The following is an 18,679-nucleotide window of genomic DNA, read 5'->3' as shown; positions in this document are numbered from 1 at the left end:
AGGGTGCAGGCCACCCCCGCCCCCCACGAGTGCGCATGCGCAATCGCGCGGCGCCCTCTCCCCCCAGTGCGCATGCGCGATCAATGCGCATGCGCAAACGCACATTTAAACTCCCATACGGAGCAGTGGGGAGAGGTCCCGACTGCTCCGTATGGGAGCCAAATTTAAAAAAAACTGTTGCGGCAGGGCGGCATGCCGCCCCTAAACTTGTGCCGCCCTGGGCCCGGGCCTTTGTGGCCTTTCCACAAATCCGGGCCTGGGTGTGTGGATTAAGGTTGGGTGCAGGTTAAGGTTTGTGGGTTAGGGTAGGGTGCAGGTTAAGGTTTGTGGATTAGGGTAGGGTGCAGGTTAAGGTTTGTTGGTTAGGGTAGGGTGCAGGTTAAGGTTTGTTGGTTAGGGTAGGGTGCAGGTTAAGGTTTGTTGGTTAGGGTAGGGTGCAGGTTAAGGTTTGTTGGTTAGGGTAGGGGTTGAGTTTTTCCTGACTCGCACATCACTGAAGCACATCTATGGCAATAAAGCACTATGCTTTATATACTGTTATAGCTATGCAATAAAAGTGTCCAATAGAGGGCGCTCTAATGTTACATAGAGAACACAGTGTATTACACAGCAATTACTACCAATGTTCAGACAAAAATAACAATGTTTTTAGCCTTGTACCCACCAATGTACATTTCCCCTGTTATGCATTTTATAGAACTGTAATATGAAATGGAGTCTGCAACTGCTTCAGATCCTAACCAGTCTGATGCCGACTACTAATCTGCTTGAAGCCAGTAGGGGTCATTTACTAAGGACAAGGGGCAAGATGCAAAAAAATGGCACAAACCACTATACTTTCTTACACACTGGCGCTCAGGGACCCCATGAATACAGTGCTGCCTGCATTCTGCCGCAAGGTGTCCATGAAGGACAGGTGGGGGAGGCATGTAGGCATAGCCCCCTCTCCCTATACCTTAGGCGCTAGGTCTAGAGTGCAGTCGGACCCTGGATGCTAGTGCTTTTAGAATGAGCACCTAAGGGTGCTCTTTTGCTCCCTTTTGCTTCTGGGCTCATTGTAAATGTGCCATAATAAAATACAATAGAAATAATTGGATTTTGGGGAAAGTGATAGACTTCTGCCACCATGTTGCATTTTATTGCATCAAACACCGGCTCAGCTTGCTGTTCATTGGACACAGTCGGCAGAAAATTAAGATAGCTGCTTGGGCGTTGCTCTGCTCAAAATAAATATGTAAGTGTTAGACGATTCTTTTCTCACACAATTTTCTGCCGACTGTGGCCAGTTAGCCAAAATGAACAGCAGGTGGCATTGTTGTCTCAAACTGATTATATGAGGAGTGTAAAAACTGGTACTATCTTGAAAACTAGAACACAAAAATATTTCACATTCATTTGTTTCTATGGGTGCCTAAATATCCTCTGCCTATTTTTCTTATGTTCCAGGTATTGTAAAAGCCCGCTGGACAGGATTACTTGAAAAAAGACCCAGATTTATCTGATTAAACCCTTTTGGATTCCTCTTCCCTTCCATTTACCAAAACAAGTGGGTGTAAACGACAGAGCAGGATTGGTCGGCTTTGCTTGGTGGAAGGGAGGGGGCTGAAATATCATTTACTATTCTTATTGCTGTAATGGTGTAAGCAGGAATGGTGCCAGGGAGTTGTTATGGTGCTGATTCCCTGCAGAACTCATTACTGTAAGTATAGTGCCACTTAACCTTACCAATAGGAGACTAAACATCTATTACATGCCCCCCCCCCCCCCGTGGCACAGGATCAGGGAAGGACTGCCCCCCCCTAAACTTGCAGTGGGGACAATGGAAAGAAAATATCTTTAGTACAAAAATAATAGTTGGACATTTTGATGATTTATACCAATGATGATCACTGTCTTTCCCTTTGAACTACAACTCCCAACATCCTACTGGTGGCCAAAGGCTGTGAGGGTGTAATGGGAGTCACATAGTAACATAGTAACATAGTAAGTTGGGTTGACATACGTCCATCACGTTCAACCATAATGCCTATATATAACCTACCTAACTACTAGTTGATCCAGAGGAAGGGAAAAAACCCCATCTGAAGCCTCTCTAATTTGCCGCAGAGGGGGGAGAGTCTGCCCCATCTCATCTTCCACTGTTGATGTACTACAACTCCCAGCATCCTCCCAATTGCTGTAGGAAAGTTCCAGTTTAACAACACCTTAAGAGCCAAAGGTTCAACAACACCTAATTAGCCAAGTATTTCGGAGGGCCCTGGCTTCCCTGCATTGCCTGGGGCCCCTCTGACCTCGGCACCAGTAATATTTGCCCAGAGCGTGTTGGTGCTTTGCCGTAAGGGCGGCTGTCTGAGTGTTTGAACATTTCAGCCTTTTATGAGGGTAATTTTAGCAGCGTCTGTTTTTTCACTTGTTATCCCATTCCTGCCGCATTCTCCACCTATTTTTTTGGAGGGGGGGCAGAACCTCTTTATACGAGAAGTCACCGAAGGACACAATACTCTGCTCTCTGTATGAGTAAGGCTATACACCCCCAGCTCACTAGCAGCCAATTCTGCCTCACAGGCAAAAAAACTTTACCTTGAATCAATTCTCAAGTACAGGTATTGTATTTGTTATCCAGAATGCTTGGGACCTGGGGTTTTCCAGATAAGGGGTCTCTCTGGATTTTGGATCTCCATACTTTAAGGGGTATATTTATCATGCTGTGAAAAAAAGTGAAGCCAGGGTCAGACTGGGTGGTGAAGGTGCCCCCGCCGGCCGCGTCCCCCCCCCAGGGCCCCCCTAACCCCCCTTGCAAGGCCCCCCACCCGACGTCCTTCCCCGAGCGCATAAATTTAACGGGCAGGGGGAGCGCCGGCAAGGGTCGGGTCTGGGCCGCCGGGGCCCACCAGGATTTTTCCCTGAGTGAAGCATTACTGGTGATGTTGCCCCCAACCAATCAGCAATTAGATTTCAACAGTTAGAAAACCAAAGCAAAGCATCTGATTGGCTGCTATGAGCAACATCACTGGTAATGTTTTACTCCACTTTTGATACAGCATGATAAATATACCCCTAAGTCTACTAAAAAATAGTGATGAGCGAATCTGTCCAGTTTTGCTTTGCCTAAAATCTGCAAAACATAGAATTATCTATGGGAGATGGAGCTTTCTGGATAATGGGTTTGCAGATAATGGATCCCATGCCTGCATTATGTATGGTCCTCCAACACAAAATCCTTTCTATGCTCATGGTAAAACTCCAGTCTCAGTAGATGTCCTATTGTCACTTGTAACCACCCCCCTTAGGGGTCTCTCTTCTAAGGAGAATAACCCCAGTACCTACCTTCCCTTACCTTCACTAATCAATTATCTTAACCTGTTATAAATGTATTTAAAAATCTGAGCTGTCAATCATATATTGCCTGCCCTGCCTCTATGCCTGCGGCATAGAGGCGGGGCAGGCAATATATGATTGACAGCTCAGATTTTTAATAAGAATTACTTTCACTTTCCATTCAGCACTTCCTATACATCACTAGATTATTATTATTAACATTTATTTATAAAGCACCAACATATTCTGCAGCGCTGTACAATAAGTGGATGGCAAAGGCATAAGATTTTGGGGAGATACAAAGCTTTGCCTTAATAACAGCGTACACAAAATGGCGGCTGCCTGCTGGCTGTGACTACTAATTCCAAGACTGAAGGGAAAATAAATTCAATATTTGAAATAGAGTAAGTAAAGTTTATTTTGCTCTACTAACCTGATTCAATCACCTTCACAAATAGCTTGTACTGGAAAGCCACTTAGAATGACATTTTGGTTTTTTTTTTATTGGGTGGAGTTCCCCTTTAATGGATGCTGCCATAATGTCAACACAGCAGTGTAAGTGTGTAACATGAGTGTATGATTCCCACCCTCACACTGGCCGGTGTGTCACACAGTGCCAGAAACAGTCAGGGCTTTCTACTGCTTTGTGTTGCCAGTTGTCTGGCTGCGAGTTACACTTCAGCGCTTGGCCCCCCCCCTCGCCGCTCTTTCCCCCTCACTGGAAATAACTTCAGAGGAGTCTCAGATGCAACTGGCGGTGGGAGAGCTGACAGCTCGGAGGTGGATGGAGTTTGGAGGAAATCTCCTTGGAAGGTAGGTGTGCAGGGTGCTCTGGGGGGGACAAACACAATAGGGGGATACCTGGCACCTTTTCACTACTTAGAACTGTCTGTCAGGTCTTGGCTAAGACTTGACAACCTGATATTGATGAAATACAACTCCCAGCATCCCCAGCAAGCTGTAGGCTCAGACTGGTGCTTGGGGATCAGCTAGCGTTATGGACTCTTTCTCTGCAAGTCGGGTTCTAGAGGGTTAAACCACGGCAAGAGGATAAAGTAATTAAAGTCGGAAGTTGCTTTTGTATTTCAGATGTCGCACATATTTAGCTCCTCTATAAATAGTTACCGGGGATGGGGGGAGACTCACAGTGACCTCACAGTCCAACATGGTTGAAAGGAAAGGCGCTGGCCGAACAGGTCCAAAAATGACTGAAGGGGATAACGTTCTATATCTCACTACTAATGAATAACTCCATAATCCCAGAGAAAATATGGGACTATATGTGTATTCCTTTCACTATGGGGGAGGTGTGACATCACAGTGATGTAATATGTACACAGAGAAATGACAATTGTTACATAGTTACATAGTAATGTTGGGTTGAAAAAAGACAAGTCAATCAAGTTCAACCCTTCCAAGTAAACCCAGCACCCACATACTTATATTGACCTATCTATCCACTCACATACTGACCCATACTGACCTATCTATCCACTCATATACAGACCCACACTGACCTATCTATCCACTCACATACAGACCCATACTGACCTATCTATCCACTCACATACAGACCCATACTGACCTATCTATCCACTCACATACAGACCCATACTGACCTATCTATCCACTCACATACAGACCCACACTGACCTATCTATCCACTCACATACAGACCCACACTGACCTATCTATCCACTCACATACAGACCCACACTGACTGATCTATCCACTCACATACAGACCCACACTGACCTATCTATCCACTCACATACAGACCCATACTGACCTATCTATCCACTCACATACAGACCCATACTGACCTATCTATCCACTCACATACAGACCCACACTGACCTATCTATCCACTCACATACAGACCCATACTGACCTATCTATACACTCACATACAGACCCATACTGACCTATCTATCCACTCACATACAGACCCACACTGACCTATCTATCCACTCACATACAGACCCATACTGACCTATCTATACACTCACATACAGACCCACACTGACCTATCTATCCACTCACATACAGACCCACACTGACCTATCTATCCACTCACATACAGACCCACACTGACCGATCTATCCACTCACATACAGACCCATACTGACCTATCTATCCACTCACATACAGACCCACACTGACCTATCTATCCACTCACATACAGACCCATACTGACCTATCTATCCACTCACATACAGACCCATACTGACCTATCTATCCACTCACATACAGACCCACACTGACCTATCTATCCACTCACATACAGACCCAAACTGACCTATCTATCCACTCACATACAGACCCACACTGACCTATCTATCCACTCACATACAGACCCACACTGACCTATCTATACACTCACATACAGATCCACACTGACCGATCTATACACTCACATACAGACCCATACTGACCTATCTATCCACTCACATACAGACCCACACTGACCTATCTATCAACTCACATACAGACCCACACTGACCTATCTATCCACTCACATACAGACCCACACTGACCTATCTATCCACTCACATACAGACCCACACTGACCTATCTATCCACTCACATACAGACCCATACTGACCTATCTATCCACTCACATACAGACCCACACTGACCTATCTATCCACTCACATACAGACCCACACTGACCTATCTATCCACTCACATACAGACCCACACTGACCTATCTATCCCCTCACATACAGACCCACACTGACCTATCTATCCACTCACATACAGACCCACACTGACCTATCTATCCACTCACATACAGACCCACACTGACCTATCTATCCACTCACATACAGACCCACACTGACCTATCTATCCACTCACATACAGACCCACACTGACCTATCTATCCACTCACATACAGACCCACACTGACCTATCTATCCACTCACATACAGACCCACACTGACCTATCTATCCACTCACATACAGACCCACACTGACCTATCTATCCCCTCACATACAGACCCACACTGACCTATCTATCCACTCACATACAGACCCACACTGACCTATCTATCCACTCACATACAGACCCACACTGACCTATCTATCCACTCACATACAGACCCACACTGACCTATCTATCCACTCACATACAGACCCACACTGACCTATCTATCCACTCACATACAGACCCACACTGACCTATCCACTCACATACAGACCCACACTGACCTATCTATACACTCACATACAGACCCATACTGACCTATCTATCCACTCACATACAGACCCACACTGACCTATCCATCCACTCACATACAGACCCATACTGACCTATCTATCCACTCACATACAGACCCATACTGACCTATCCATCCACTCACATACAGACCCACACTGACCTATCTATCCACTCACATACAGGCCCATACTGACCTATCTATCCACTCACATACAGACCCACACTGACCTATCTATCCACTCACATACTGACCCACACTGACCTATCTATACACTCACATACAGACCCACACTGACCTATCTATCCACTCACATACAGACCCACACTGACCTATCTATCCACTCACATACAGACCCATACTGACCTATCTATCCACTCACATACAGACCCACACTGACTTATCTATCCACTCACATACAGACCCACACTGACCTATCTATACACTCACATACAGACCCACACTGACCTATCAATACACTCACATACAGACCCACACTGACCTATCTATCCACTCACATACAGACCCACACTGACCTATCTATCCACTCACATACAGGCCCATACTGACCTATCTATCCACTCACATACAGACCCATACTGACCTATCTATACACTCACATACAGACCCATACTGACCTATCTATACACTCACATACAGACCCATACTGACCTATCTATACACTCACATACAGACCCATACTGACCTATCTATACACTCACATACAGACCCATACTGACCTATCTATACACTCACATACAGACCCATACTGACCTATCTATACACTCACATACAGACCCATACTGACCTATCTATACACTCACATACAGGCCCATACTGACCTATCTATCCACTCACATACAGACCCATACTGACCTATCTATACACTCACATACAGGCCCATACTGACCTATCTATCCACTCACATACAGACCCACACTGACCTATCTATCCACTCACATACAGACCCACACTGACCTATCTATCCACTCACATACAGACCCACACTGACCTATCTATCCACTCACATACAGACCCACACTGACCTATCTATCCACTCACATACAGACCCATACTGACCTATCTATCCACTCACATACAGACCCACACTGACCTATCAATACACTCACATACAGACCCACACTGACCTATCTATCCACTCACATACAGACCCACACTGACCTATCTATCCACTCACATACAGACCCATACTGACCTATCCACTCACATACAGACCCATACTGACCTATCTATACACTCACACACATAAACTATATATACAAACATCAATACTAACTGTAGATATTAGTATCACAATAACCTTGGATATTCTGCTTGTTCAAGAACCCATCCAGGCCCCTCTCATAGGCATTAACAGAATCTGCCATTACAACATCACTAGGAAGGGCATTCCCCAACCTCACTGCCCTCACCGTGAGGAACCCCCTACGCTGCTTCAAATGGAAGCTCCGTTCCTCTAATCTAAAGGGGGGGGGCCTCCGGTGCGTTAACTGCTTTTATGGGAAAAAAGACACCCCCCCCATCTGCCTATAATCCCTTCTAATGTCATGCCCCCTCTCATAGTTTAACGCTTCCATCCCCTTAACCAGTTTAGTTGCAGTCTCTGCACTCTCTCCAGCTCATTAATATCCTTCTTAAGGACTGGAGCCCAAAACTGCCCCCATACTCAAGGTGAGGCCTTACCAGGGACCTATAAAGAGGCAAAATTATGTTCTCATCCCTTGAGTCAATGCCCTTTTTTATACAAGACAGCACTTTATTTGCTTTAGTAGCCACAGAATGACATTGCCTGGAATTAGACAACTTGTTATCTACAAAACCCCCTAGATCCTTCTCCATTAAGGAAACCCCCAACACACTACCATTCAGTAGATAGTTTGCGTTTATATTATTTCTACCAAAGTGCATAACTTTGCACTTATCAACATTGAACCTCATTTTCCAGTTTGCTGCCCAGTTATCTAATTTTGTCAAATCGCTCTGCAAAGCGGCAGCATCCTGCATGGAACTTATAGTTTTGCACAATTTAGTGTCATCAGCAAAAATAGAAACAGTACTGTCTATGCCCACCTCCAGGTCATTAATAAACAAGTTAAAAAGCAAAGGCCCAAGGACTGACCCCTGCGGTACCCACTAACCACACTGGCCCAATTAGAAAATGTTCCATTTACCACCACTCTTTGTACTCTATCCTTCAGCCAGTTCTCTATCCAATTACAGATATTATGTTCTAGGCCAATATTCCTCAACTTTATCATTAACTTACTGTAGTGTGACATCACAGTGATGTAATATGTACACAAAGAAATTACAATGTTCTTTTGGTTTAGGAGACCCATGGGTTTATCCATAGGTAAGACGGGTTCAGGGCGCCCTCGGCACATCATTTGCAGGTCGCAACCTTACACTGCTGGTTTGCGCTTCCGACTTTATAGGCGCAAGCCTGCTCCATCCCACTACTTTTGTGATGGCATCAGCGGGGCTATAAATAGAGGGGAGAAGCCATATTGGGTAGGGTTTGGGTTGGGAGCCGGCAGGTTAGGGGCAGGTGTGGGACAATTTTTTCTTGACCCGAACATCACTAGTTTAGTGGGTTTATTTATCAATTTTCGAGTTTGATTTTCTAGATGTATAACAGCATTGCTGGTTCCTTCCCCTCCAAGTCTGAGATGAATAATAAGTGGTTAAACAAATACATGGATGGAAAAATCTAAAAATACATATTTTCTGCTTGCAGGGACCTATAATCACAACAATTTGCAAGAGAATTTTCAAATTTAAATTGGTGGTTTCCTGAAGAGCCTGAAACGCTAATCAGCAAGTGCGTCACTGCGAGGGGAATGGCGCCGTCCTTGTGGCCATTTGGCATTGTGATAACTGGTAGGTTGCTTTTTATTTAATTTTTTAACCCTTGCTTTGCTGCTGTATATGATGTATGAAAAGGACTTCCAGTTGACTCAAACTGATAGACACTCCCAGACTGTGGGGCTCATTCCATCAGCATTTGATTGAGAGGGGGGAATGGCTTAAAGTGTCCAGCTATTTAATATTCAGATAGTGGAAGGTTCTGTGCAGGCCCGGACTGGCAATCTGTGGGTTCTGGCAAATGCCAGAGGGGCTGCTGTAAGATGCCATAGACACTCACTATTTATTCCAGTGGGGGGCTGTTTGGGCCTTGCTGTACTGGAAATAACAGGGCCTATTTTGAATCCCAGTCTGGGTCTGGTCCTGGCAGGCAAACATAGACCGGCTAGTTCTTAGCTGTACAGTCAGGTCACTATCACTGGATCTAGGAGGGCGAAGCAGCCATGTTACTATCACATGTGCCCATGCCCTATCTAAGAGACATCAGCTTATTAGTTCTGGACAGACCAACTATCATATGATTGGAGTGCAGGACAGTCTATCCAAATACCTCCGCCCCCGAGGCACCCACAGATACACAAATAGTCAGATTGTAAGACAGAAATCAGCCAAACTGCCCAATATGTCTGCACCCGTAATGCCACCTTAGTTATGCTGAGCTGGACAATACCTGTTTGCCTCCCATGGATCAATATTCAGACATAGCCGGACAAAAAGTGATCTGCACTCTCTCTATCTACTGGTTTCAGTCTGAGGAACGACACTGGCAGTGGCGCAGGGAACACATGGGTGCCTCAGGGTCACCACAATAATGGCGGTTGTTGTCTGACTTTGAAGCAGGAATTGCATCCATCTGAAATTTCCTAGGACTGCAAAAGAGAGGGGGGGGGTATGTTTCAATGCAAAAGTCTCTACATAGAGTCTACGGAAAAGAGGTGATTCAGGGATCTCCAACCTGCAACCTTCCTACAACTGCCAGCTTTCTTCATCTGTCAGTGGGATGCTGGGAGTTGTAATTGGTCAGCTGGGGGTATGAATACATGTCACAGATCCCTGATAATTACTAAAATAATTACCTGTAAAACATCATTGTCCAAGGCTCCCCCCCTGTGATTTTTGGGTTCAGGGCAGATGCCCTCTTTGCCAAATCCTGAGCTAAACCTCAGCCTGCCTGTAACCTAACCTGGCACCCCTGCCCGGGGGGAATCTGGCCCAAAAAGCGTCACACCGGCCTTTGCTTGGCAGGAAGAATATGAAAGACAAACACATAAGCTTTCACTTTCTGGGCAATGGATAAAACAGTGCAGGAAACTTCGTTTTCCTGAAATAAAAACCCTGGAGGCAGGAAGGGCCTTTGTGATTTATACGATCTGTTTCCCATGAAAAAGCTGCAAAACAAAAACACATCATTAATGAGACACTAATCCGCCCTCGCTGCCGCCTCACAGCCTCCGATTGTGCCCCGTCATTCACGACTTTCCTAGGGGCAATTGTGCCAAAGGCTTCTTCTTCATCTGGGAATTTAACTTCCAGATAATTTCCACAAATGGAGGACCCTCTGCTCATTAAACTACATGATAATGTGCTGTAATTCCCATTGTATCTGTGGGTTTAATTATGTGTCTCTGTTCCCATGAAATCCATCAGACCTCTGGATCATTAGCGGTGGGATAAATTTCCCATGCTTCCTCAAGTCAACAAAATGGACAACTGATTCTTCATTTGTTCCTGTTCTTACGGATACAATTGCGTAACCCTGCCAATTATAGAGAGGAACCTCATTGGGGCTGGTTCCCATGGAAGGGCTTGGAGCATTGGCAAGGGACTCTATAAGCCAGTTAGAATGAGATTTGGGCTAAAAGCCATCTAGATACACCTGAGCTTGAGGGACAGTAAAGGCGAGGGCACACAGTGCGTATATATTCATTTTTCAGCCAGGCTGAGAGAAGCGGATCTGCTTGCCTAAGCGCCTCTGTGAGGGGATCGGAGGTTGGCCTGGAAAGCGTCTGCTTTTGCATATGTGGTGAATATGTGGCCACTTGGGACAGTCCAAGCTATGGTAGTGCCCAATAAGTGAGGATTAGTAGAGTGTTAGGTCCAAAGTAAGGTAAGGCAGCTCCACCCAGGGTGACTGATGGTTCTCTAAAGTAGGGATCAAACAGGTTTTTCCTTTCAAGGGAAAGGTAACTTTTTAAAGGGAAAATATAAGGCCCCATTTTACACTGACTAAGCTCAGGAACCAAAGCTTATGCCTTTGTTGGCCCATGGGGTCCAAAGCCCAGAATGCAGTGCTCAGGGGAGCCTTGTGTTTAGCGCCTGCCTTGGGCCACATGTGCCCCATGTACCACCAGGAATGCCCTGTCGCCTCAGTAAGGGTAAGGCACAGTAAAAAGAAGGAGCAAAAAGTAAAGTAAAGTAACAAAAGGAGGAGTCAAACAGCTTGCAATCTGCAATTCACTAGGGGAAGCAAAGTGCATTTTTTATCCTTTCCCAGCATTCCCTGTGGGTACAATTCTGCCGCCATTGTTGCATCTAGTGATGCACCTACTTTTAATTGACCCTTGTTGTGTCATAGCTAGGGATGCACCAAACCCAGTTTTTTGGGTTTGGCTGAACCCCCAAATCCATTGTAGGGCAAATTTTCCATTTCCGTGGTCACGCAGCAACATTTAACCCTTCAAATCCTAATTAGCATATGCTAGGAACTTAGATTTGGCCGAATCTGAACCCTGCTGAAAATGGCTGAATCCTGGCCGAATACCGAATCCTGGATTCGGTGCATCCCTAGTCATAGCCAACGCCTGAGTAACGGAGCATTAGGTAACTAGACAGCAGGATGTTTTTAAAAACGGGCCTAATCCATGTAAAGTCAGGCACAACTGCAATGTTATCATCAGCCACTGTCTGCGTTACCTATTCCCTGGGGTTACAGAAGAGCCGCTGGGGCCACGGCATTCCTGCCTTTGATGGGGGCTGGCACAGGTGTTTGCACATAAACAAGGCCCATTAAAACCCAGTGAAAACATAATTACCAGCCCAGACCTGCAGCCCTGCTGACTAGTGGTATGTGGGTAACCGCTTCCTGGCAGCAGCCTAAGGGGGTTGCAGTTCAGCAACAACTCTCTAGTAGATGTGATACAAAGAGTTACTCTTGCCCATCTTGCTGTCCCTCTTTTTCCGATCTACAACGACCCCCCCTTGCTTTGGGAAGATTCATGCGCACCTAACATCCCATGATGCCTCTCTGTATTAGAGATGAGCAAGTCTGTCCCATTTCACTTTGCTGAAAAAAATCACAAAACATTGGGAAAATCTGCAAAAACAGCAAAAATTTATGAAAAGCATTGAATTCAATTGGTGTTTTTTCCCCTGTGACTTTCTCATGGTGACTTTTTTCCATGCATATTGCATTCAAGTCCATGAGTGCTTTTTTATGGCAACTTTTCTCTGCTGCAACTTTTTTCCGCAGTAACCTTTACTGTGCAGAATGCATTGGGGTCTATGGGAGAAAATATATACCGGAGGTGAAATGCAGAAATTCGCCATGAATCCATACGCAGTGAAAAAAATTCGCTCATCACTTCTATGTATAGCTAGGGGGGAGCTGACTGTGCAAGAGGGGGTATAACTTATCAGCCCCCCCGTTATACATTCTCACATGCCGCTTGGCATAGACTGGGGCAAATAATGACAATAGCTTTATTGACATTTAAAAACATGCATGGGGTTTACATAAATAACCTTATTTTACAATGGTCTCTTTCACCCAAATGCAAAGTGTTATTAGAATGAATTGGCCACTGAAAGAGCTGCACTGTGTGCTCAGGTAAATGGCCCCGCTGTATTGCCGTCCCCTTATGAACAGAACCTTATCCTGTCCATAGAATAAACAGACGGAGCAAACTGGCGTTCATTCTAGAGCCCGAGCCTCACTATAACACAAGCAGCCCCTTGTGCGGAGGGTTTGCTGGAGTCTGAATCCACAGCGGCTCTGGGGGGCTCATTAGAGTAAGGGGACGTGGAAGCAGAACTTGTTCACGCTGGTGTTAAACAAAAACCCCTCGGGCAGCAGTGCACTAAGCATTCCATCAGCACTTTGTTTCTACCCCACTATCCACACTGTTACCCCTGGAATAACACCATCTGGGGTGGATTTATGAATCCTTTATGAAACTGATACCCAAGTCACAGTGGTGTAACTACTCTGCACTGGGCCCCCCTGCAAAAAAATCTTTAAAGGGGCCCAGTATAGAGTAGACTCACCCAGCCCCCCTGCCCTGAATTGCCCCCCGCCTGATCACATATAAATCCCTGCTCCCTGGCTGCTCTCCTACCTGAGAGCTGGTGTGAGATCTATATGCAGCAATGGAGGAAGTAGACCCCGAAGTCTGGCCCCCCTGTCCCTCCGCAAGTTTGGGATCTGCTTCCTTGATTGCTATGCCACTGCCCAGTCATGCTAAGGGTTGTTTACAAAGTGCAAGGCAGGTTGCAAAGTGAAAAATGTATTCATGGGGATGGAATAAGTGCCCAAATTTCCACCCCCATAACACGCATGCCATGTAGATGTGCAAGTTAGGGAGCACTGGTGGGCACCCACTTGGCTGCACCTAATGCTGGATTTCCAATCTGGCACTGGGCAGAACCCATACGCAATTGCTGTTGTCAATATTTAAGTCATCTGTATACAGTATGTATTCTATTCAATATCTGCTTGCACAATGCAGTGAAACAAAATACAATGTTGTGTATTAAACAAACGATCACTTTGCACTGATTAGCACTCGGGTACCCCCATGTCCCCCCTTCTGGCTATGAGGGGGCTGTGTAAGCACCAAGCACCTGGATAAGTCATTAGCTACCGACATCTCCGGAAGCGTAAAAGCCGGAGCATGAAGTCCCATTAAGTGTCAGTTCCGCGCTGCCTTTCCCATATTTCTAACACTTTCATTGCCAGAGAGGTGCAACCCAGCAGGAAGCAGAGCTTTAGCATGGGGCAAAAAGCATATTTGCCTTGGGTCCTAACAGCTTAGGGGCCCCTAGGGGGAAAACAATGTTGAAATATGAAATATAATGTAAATAATGTTAGATATCTGCAGTTTAAACTTTATGATCATCCAGTGAGTTTCTTGCCATTGATTTGTTACTGGCTCCTCCGTTTGGGCACTCAGCCCCTTCTAATGGACACTTTCAGTTACACCCATTGCCATCCACTCAGGAGGCCACCACTAGAGGGTTGGGTAAGAAATTAGGCTGGAAGTCAGATGGGGCTACTTGGGCTACCTGAGCACCATACAGAATCTATTTCACAAGGTAACTAAATGAGAAAAACAAATTATAAATATTAAATTGCTGCACTGTACATATAGAAATATAGGTGCAAAATGAAAAAGGAATATAGGATAAATTTGACAAATGGAGATAAGGTAAATAATAACCCCCGGCATTGGCACAGGGCAATGGAATGCCGGCAAGTTCACATCATATCGGTGCCATGAACAATTGGATCCCTCTCCCGCAATGACTGCAGCTGGAGCAGTACTGAGCCAGGGAACATACTTGGGCTGTAACATAATTTTCCTGATATTACTGAGTCCCGTAAGCATTACACCCAGTGGCGCTGAATGGAAAGAGGAATAAGCTGCGGTTCCCATTGAGCTTAAGGATTGCTAAATGTCTTCCAGCTACCCCATGGTGCTTGCAATCACTTCTCATGGTTCCCTAGGTGCAGGGGTGGGGGGCGGTTTGGAATGTTCCACTACATGATAAATACTCTTCCTACAAAGTGCATTAATCGTACATAATGGTAGCCATAAGCTCAGGTACACATGTCAGACATGGTTTGATGCTCTTGGCTAATTGCAGCTTTGGAGAGTTTGTAGGGATCATTTATGAACACTTGTTTGACAGAAACCAGGTTGTGCCTAGCATTTTTTGATTGGGGCTTGCAACAAGTAGTGTGGGACTCTCATTCATTGGCTGATGGGGCCTAGCATGTATGTGTGCCTTGGCTTGTTTGTTTGCACTGTGAATACTATGATCCCAGGGGGCAGTGGATTACCCAATAACACATACTACTAAAAAAGTATATTTTATTGGTTTATTTATCTGAAGCAGGTGCTAGAAAGGAGTTTTACATATGGGCTGTTTTATGTGATATCTTGTTATAAAGATCTGCTTTTGTTTTCCTTAAATTCATTGTATCAATATGGACTCTTTATTGTGTCAATTTGAGAGCCCCCGGGCTCGTGGTGCCTTCATAACTGCCCTCTATTGTGTGAATGCCACAAGCAGTTCCTTCTGCCCTTGAGGTGCAGCCTGACCCCCACTCCATTACCCCAAGGTGATACCTCAAGTCATTCTTCTTTTATACAGTGATCACACATCACAAAATAAAGGCCACACTAGGAACAATTTTTTAGTTGGTTCAGTTTGGCCAGTCAAGTGGACCACCAGATTTCCTATGGGCCAATAGAGTGAATAAGCAAAGATACTGTATGAGGGAAGTGGAGCCCCCTGTTTTATGGTGTTGGTCTATAAGAATGGAGTCATTGCCAACTTACATTTTTCGTATAGACAGACAGAAAGGTGCATTTGTTTACCTAGAGGCAAAGTGCAATTTCGAGCGCAATTGCCATGCTTTTTTCCCCCAGTAACGCACCTTTTTCCCAGAATTCCAACATCATTGCTGAGGCAAATGGACACTTCTCTGGCGCTGAGTGCAACTATATGAACAATAGAGAGTGTGGAGAGCAAATTTTGACCAAGTAGCTTTAATGAAAGCCCAAATCACTGTGGGTAAAAGTGAAAGTTGCCCCCTGCACTTGTGAACGTAAATGAGCCCCGAACCCTCGACTGATGGCAGCGCAGCCCCTGTTACCAGCTAATTATTCTCATAATGACAAATACAAAGAGAAAACAATAAAAAGGGTTTAATGTCTTTATAAATGTATCTGTACAGGTATGGGATCCCTTATCCGGAAACCCGTTATCCAGAAAGCTCTGAATTACGGAAAGGCCATCTCCCGTAGACTCCATTTTAATCAAAGAATTCAGAATTTTAAAACTGATTTACTTTTTCTCTGTAATAATAAAACAGAACCTTATAATTGATCCCAACTAAGACATAATTACCCCTTATTGGGGGCAAAACAGCCCTATTGGGTTTATTTAATGGTTAAATGATTCCCTTTTCTCTGTAATAATAAAACAGTACCTGTACTTGATCCCAACTAAGATATAATTACCCCTTATTGGGGGCAGAACAGCCCTATTGGGTTTATTTCATGGTTAAATGATTCCCTTTTCTCTGTAATAATAAAACAGTACCTGTACTTGATCCCAACTAAGATATAATTACCCCTTATTGGGGGCAGAACAGCCCTATTGGGTTTATTTAATGGTTAAATGATTCCCTTTTCTCTGTAATAATAAAACAGTACCTGTACTTGATCCCAACTAAGATATAATTACCCCTTATTGGGGGCAGAACAGCCCTATTGGGTTTATTTAATGGTTAAATGATTCCCTTTTCTCTGTAATAATAAAACAGTACCTGTACTTGATCCCAACTAAGATGTTTAATTGATTTTTTAGTAGACTTTCCAAATTACAGAAAGACTCCTTATCCGGAATACCCTTGGTCCCGAGCATTCTGGATAATGGGTCCTGTACATGTATAATATAAAATCTCAGTTACTAATTAGAAGGAAGACGTGTGTTTTTTTTGTGAACAAGTTGTGAAAATGTGATTTCCTTCCCCTGTCCAGCCCCGCTCTGTCCCGCCCGCAGCCCCTTCTTTTGTTTCCTTTGGACATTCCTGCTGTACTCTGACATGGAAAACACACACTCACTTTCCCTTTCTTTGTCGTGGAGTCCCAGCCATGTACCCAACTCAGGGGAAGGAAATGTCAAATGATGAATATTTGTATTGTTAGTCCTATTCTTTCCATCTACCTGTCAAAAAGAATAAGGGGAGTTGCCCTTTAAAGGTCCCTCCTAGTGTTCCACATCCCGATGGCACTGCCCTGCGTTCCCATGCCTGTTCCTTAGAGACTGCCTTGTTCCCCTGGGACCCCTTAGAAGGGGAAAGGAAGTAGCGCGTAGTCATTGAACCCTTGTAAGGTGAAGCCAATTACAAGTCAGGCTCGTTATCAAAAGATAAATCATGAATTAAGGGAATTGCCTTAAATCTCCAGCATGACAAGTCTGTGGAGAGAAAAAGTGCAAGTGATATGTTATATTATATGATTAATGTTAGATATTTTCGGTACCTAGAAATACCCCACCGCCCCCCCGTCCCTTCTCTAAAACCGTCCTTGGATGTTCTGAGGTTCTTTGATGCCCAGCGGCACCGTGTGTCTGGAATTTTTTTGGAATGCTGGCAACTAAAATTTAAAGGGGAACGCCACTCAAACACAACTTAAGGTTTTTGAAAAGTAAACATACAACTCAAAATGTAACAAAAGTTGTTACAATTTGTAACATCAATGTTTTAGTCCCTCCTCCCCCGTCAGGATTTCAAATGATGCAGAAAGAGAAGAACTGTTTTGCAGATGGATTTTAGCATATAAAATGGGACTTATTCATACTTTTTGAAGGAACAGATTACAGATATGTATATTAGGGGGTTGTGTGTTGTGTGGAGAGCAACAGAAGCCACAGTCCCTTCCCAGAGGCTATTATCCCCCCACTGCTACTATAGGCACCATCTCTCCCTACTATACCTGCTATCCCACAGCCCCAGTCCCTTCCCAGAGGCTATTATCCCCCCACTGCTACTATAGGCACCATCTCTCCCTACTATACCTGCTATCCCACAGCCCCAGTCCCTTCCCAGAGGCTATTATCCCCCCACTGCTACTATAGGCACCATCTCTCCCTACTATACCTGCTATCCCACAGCCCCAGTCCCTTCCCAGAGGCTATTATCCCCCCCTGATACTATAGGCACCATCTCTCCCTACTATACCTGCTGTCCCACAGCCCCAGTCCCTTCCCAGAGGCTATTATCCCACTGTTACTATAGGCACCATCTCTCCCTACTATACCTGCTATCCCACAGCCCCAGTCCCTTCCCAGAGGCTATTATCCCACTGTTACTATAGGCACCATCTCTCCCTACTATACCTGCTATCCCACAGCCACAGTCCCTTCCCAGAGGCTATTATCCCCCCACTGCTACTATAGGCACCATCTCTCCCTACTATACCTGCTATCCCACAGCCACAGTCCCTTCCCAGAGGCTATTATCCCCC

The 18,679-nt window shown here is 45.0% G+C and overlaps 1 protein-coding gene across 2 annotated transcripts in view; it reads left to right on the top strand.

Annotated features, from left to right (window-relative positions):
* The first annotated feature begins 3,933 nt into the window (after nucleotides 1-3,933).
* The window catches only part of lamb2 (laminin subunit beta 2), a 66,681-nt gene continuing 51,935 nt past the window's right edge, over nucleotides 3,934-18,679 (top strand). For both annotated transcript variants that reach the window (XM_002933055.5, XM_004914099.3), the window contains exons 1-2: nucleotides 3,934-4,131; nucleotides 9,298-9,440. In XM_002933055.5, coding sequence (XP_002933101.1) covers nucleotides 9,401-9,440 — 40 coding nt within the window. In that variant the 5' untranslated portion in view covers nucleotides 3,934-4,131; nucleotides 9,298-9,400. The remainder of the gene's footprint in view (nucleotides 4,132-9,297; nucleotides 9,441-18,679) is intronic.

This window comes from Xenopus tropicalis, chromosome 4 (genome assembly GCF_000004195.4).
Source record: "Xenopus tropicalis strain Nigerian chromosome 4, UCB_Xtro_10.0, whole genome shotgun sequence".
NCBI classification, from domain to species: Eukaryota; Metazoa; Chordata; class Amphibia; order Anura; family Pipidae; genus Xenopus; species Xenopus tropicalis.
Note: the sequence above shows the minus strand (reverse complement) of the source record. Positions and strands in the feature narration are given on the sequence as shown.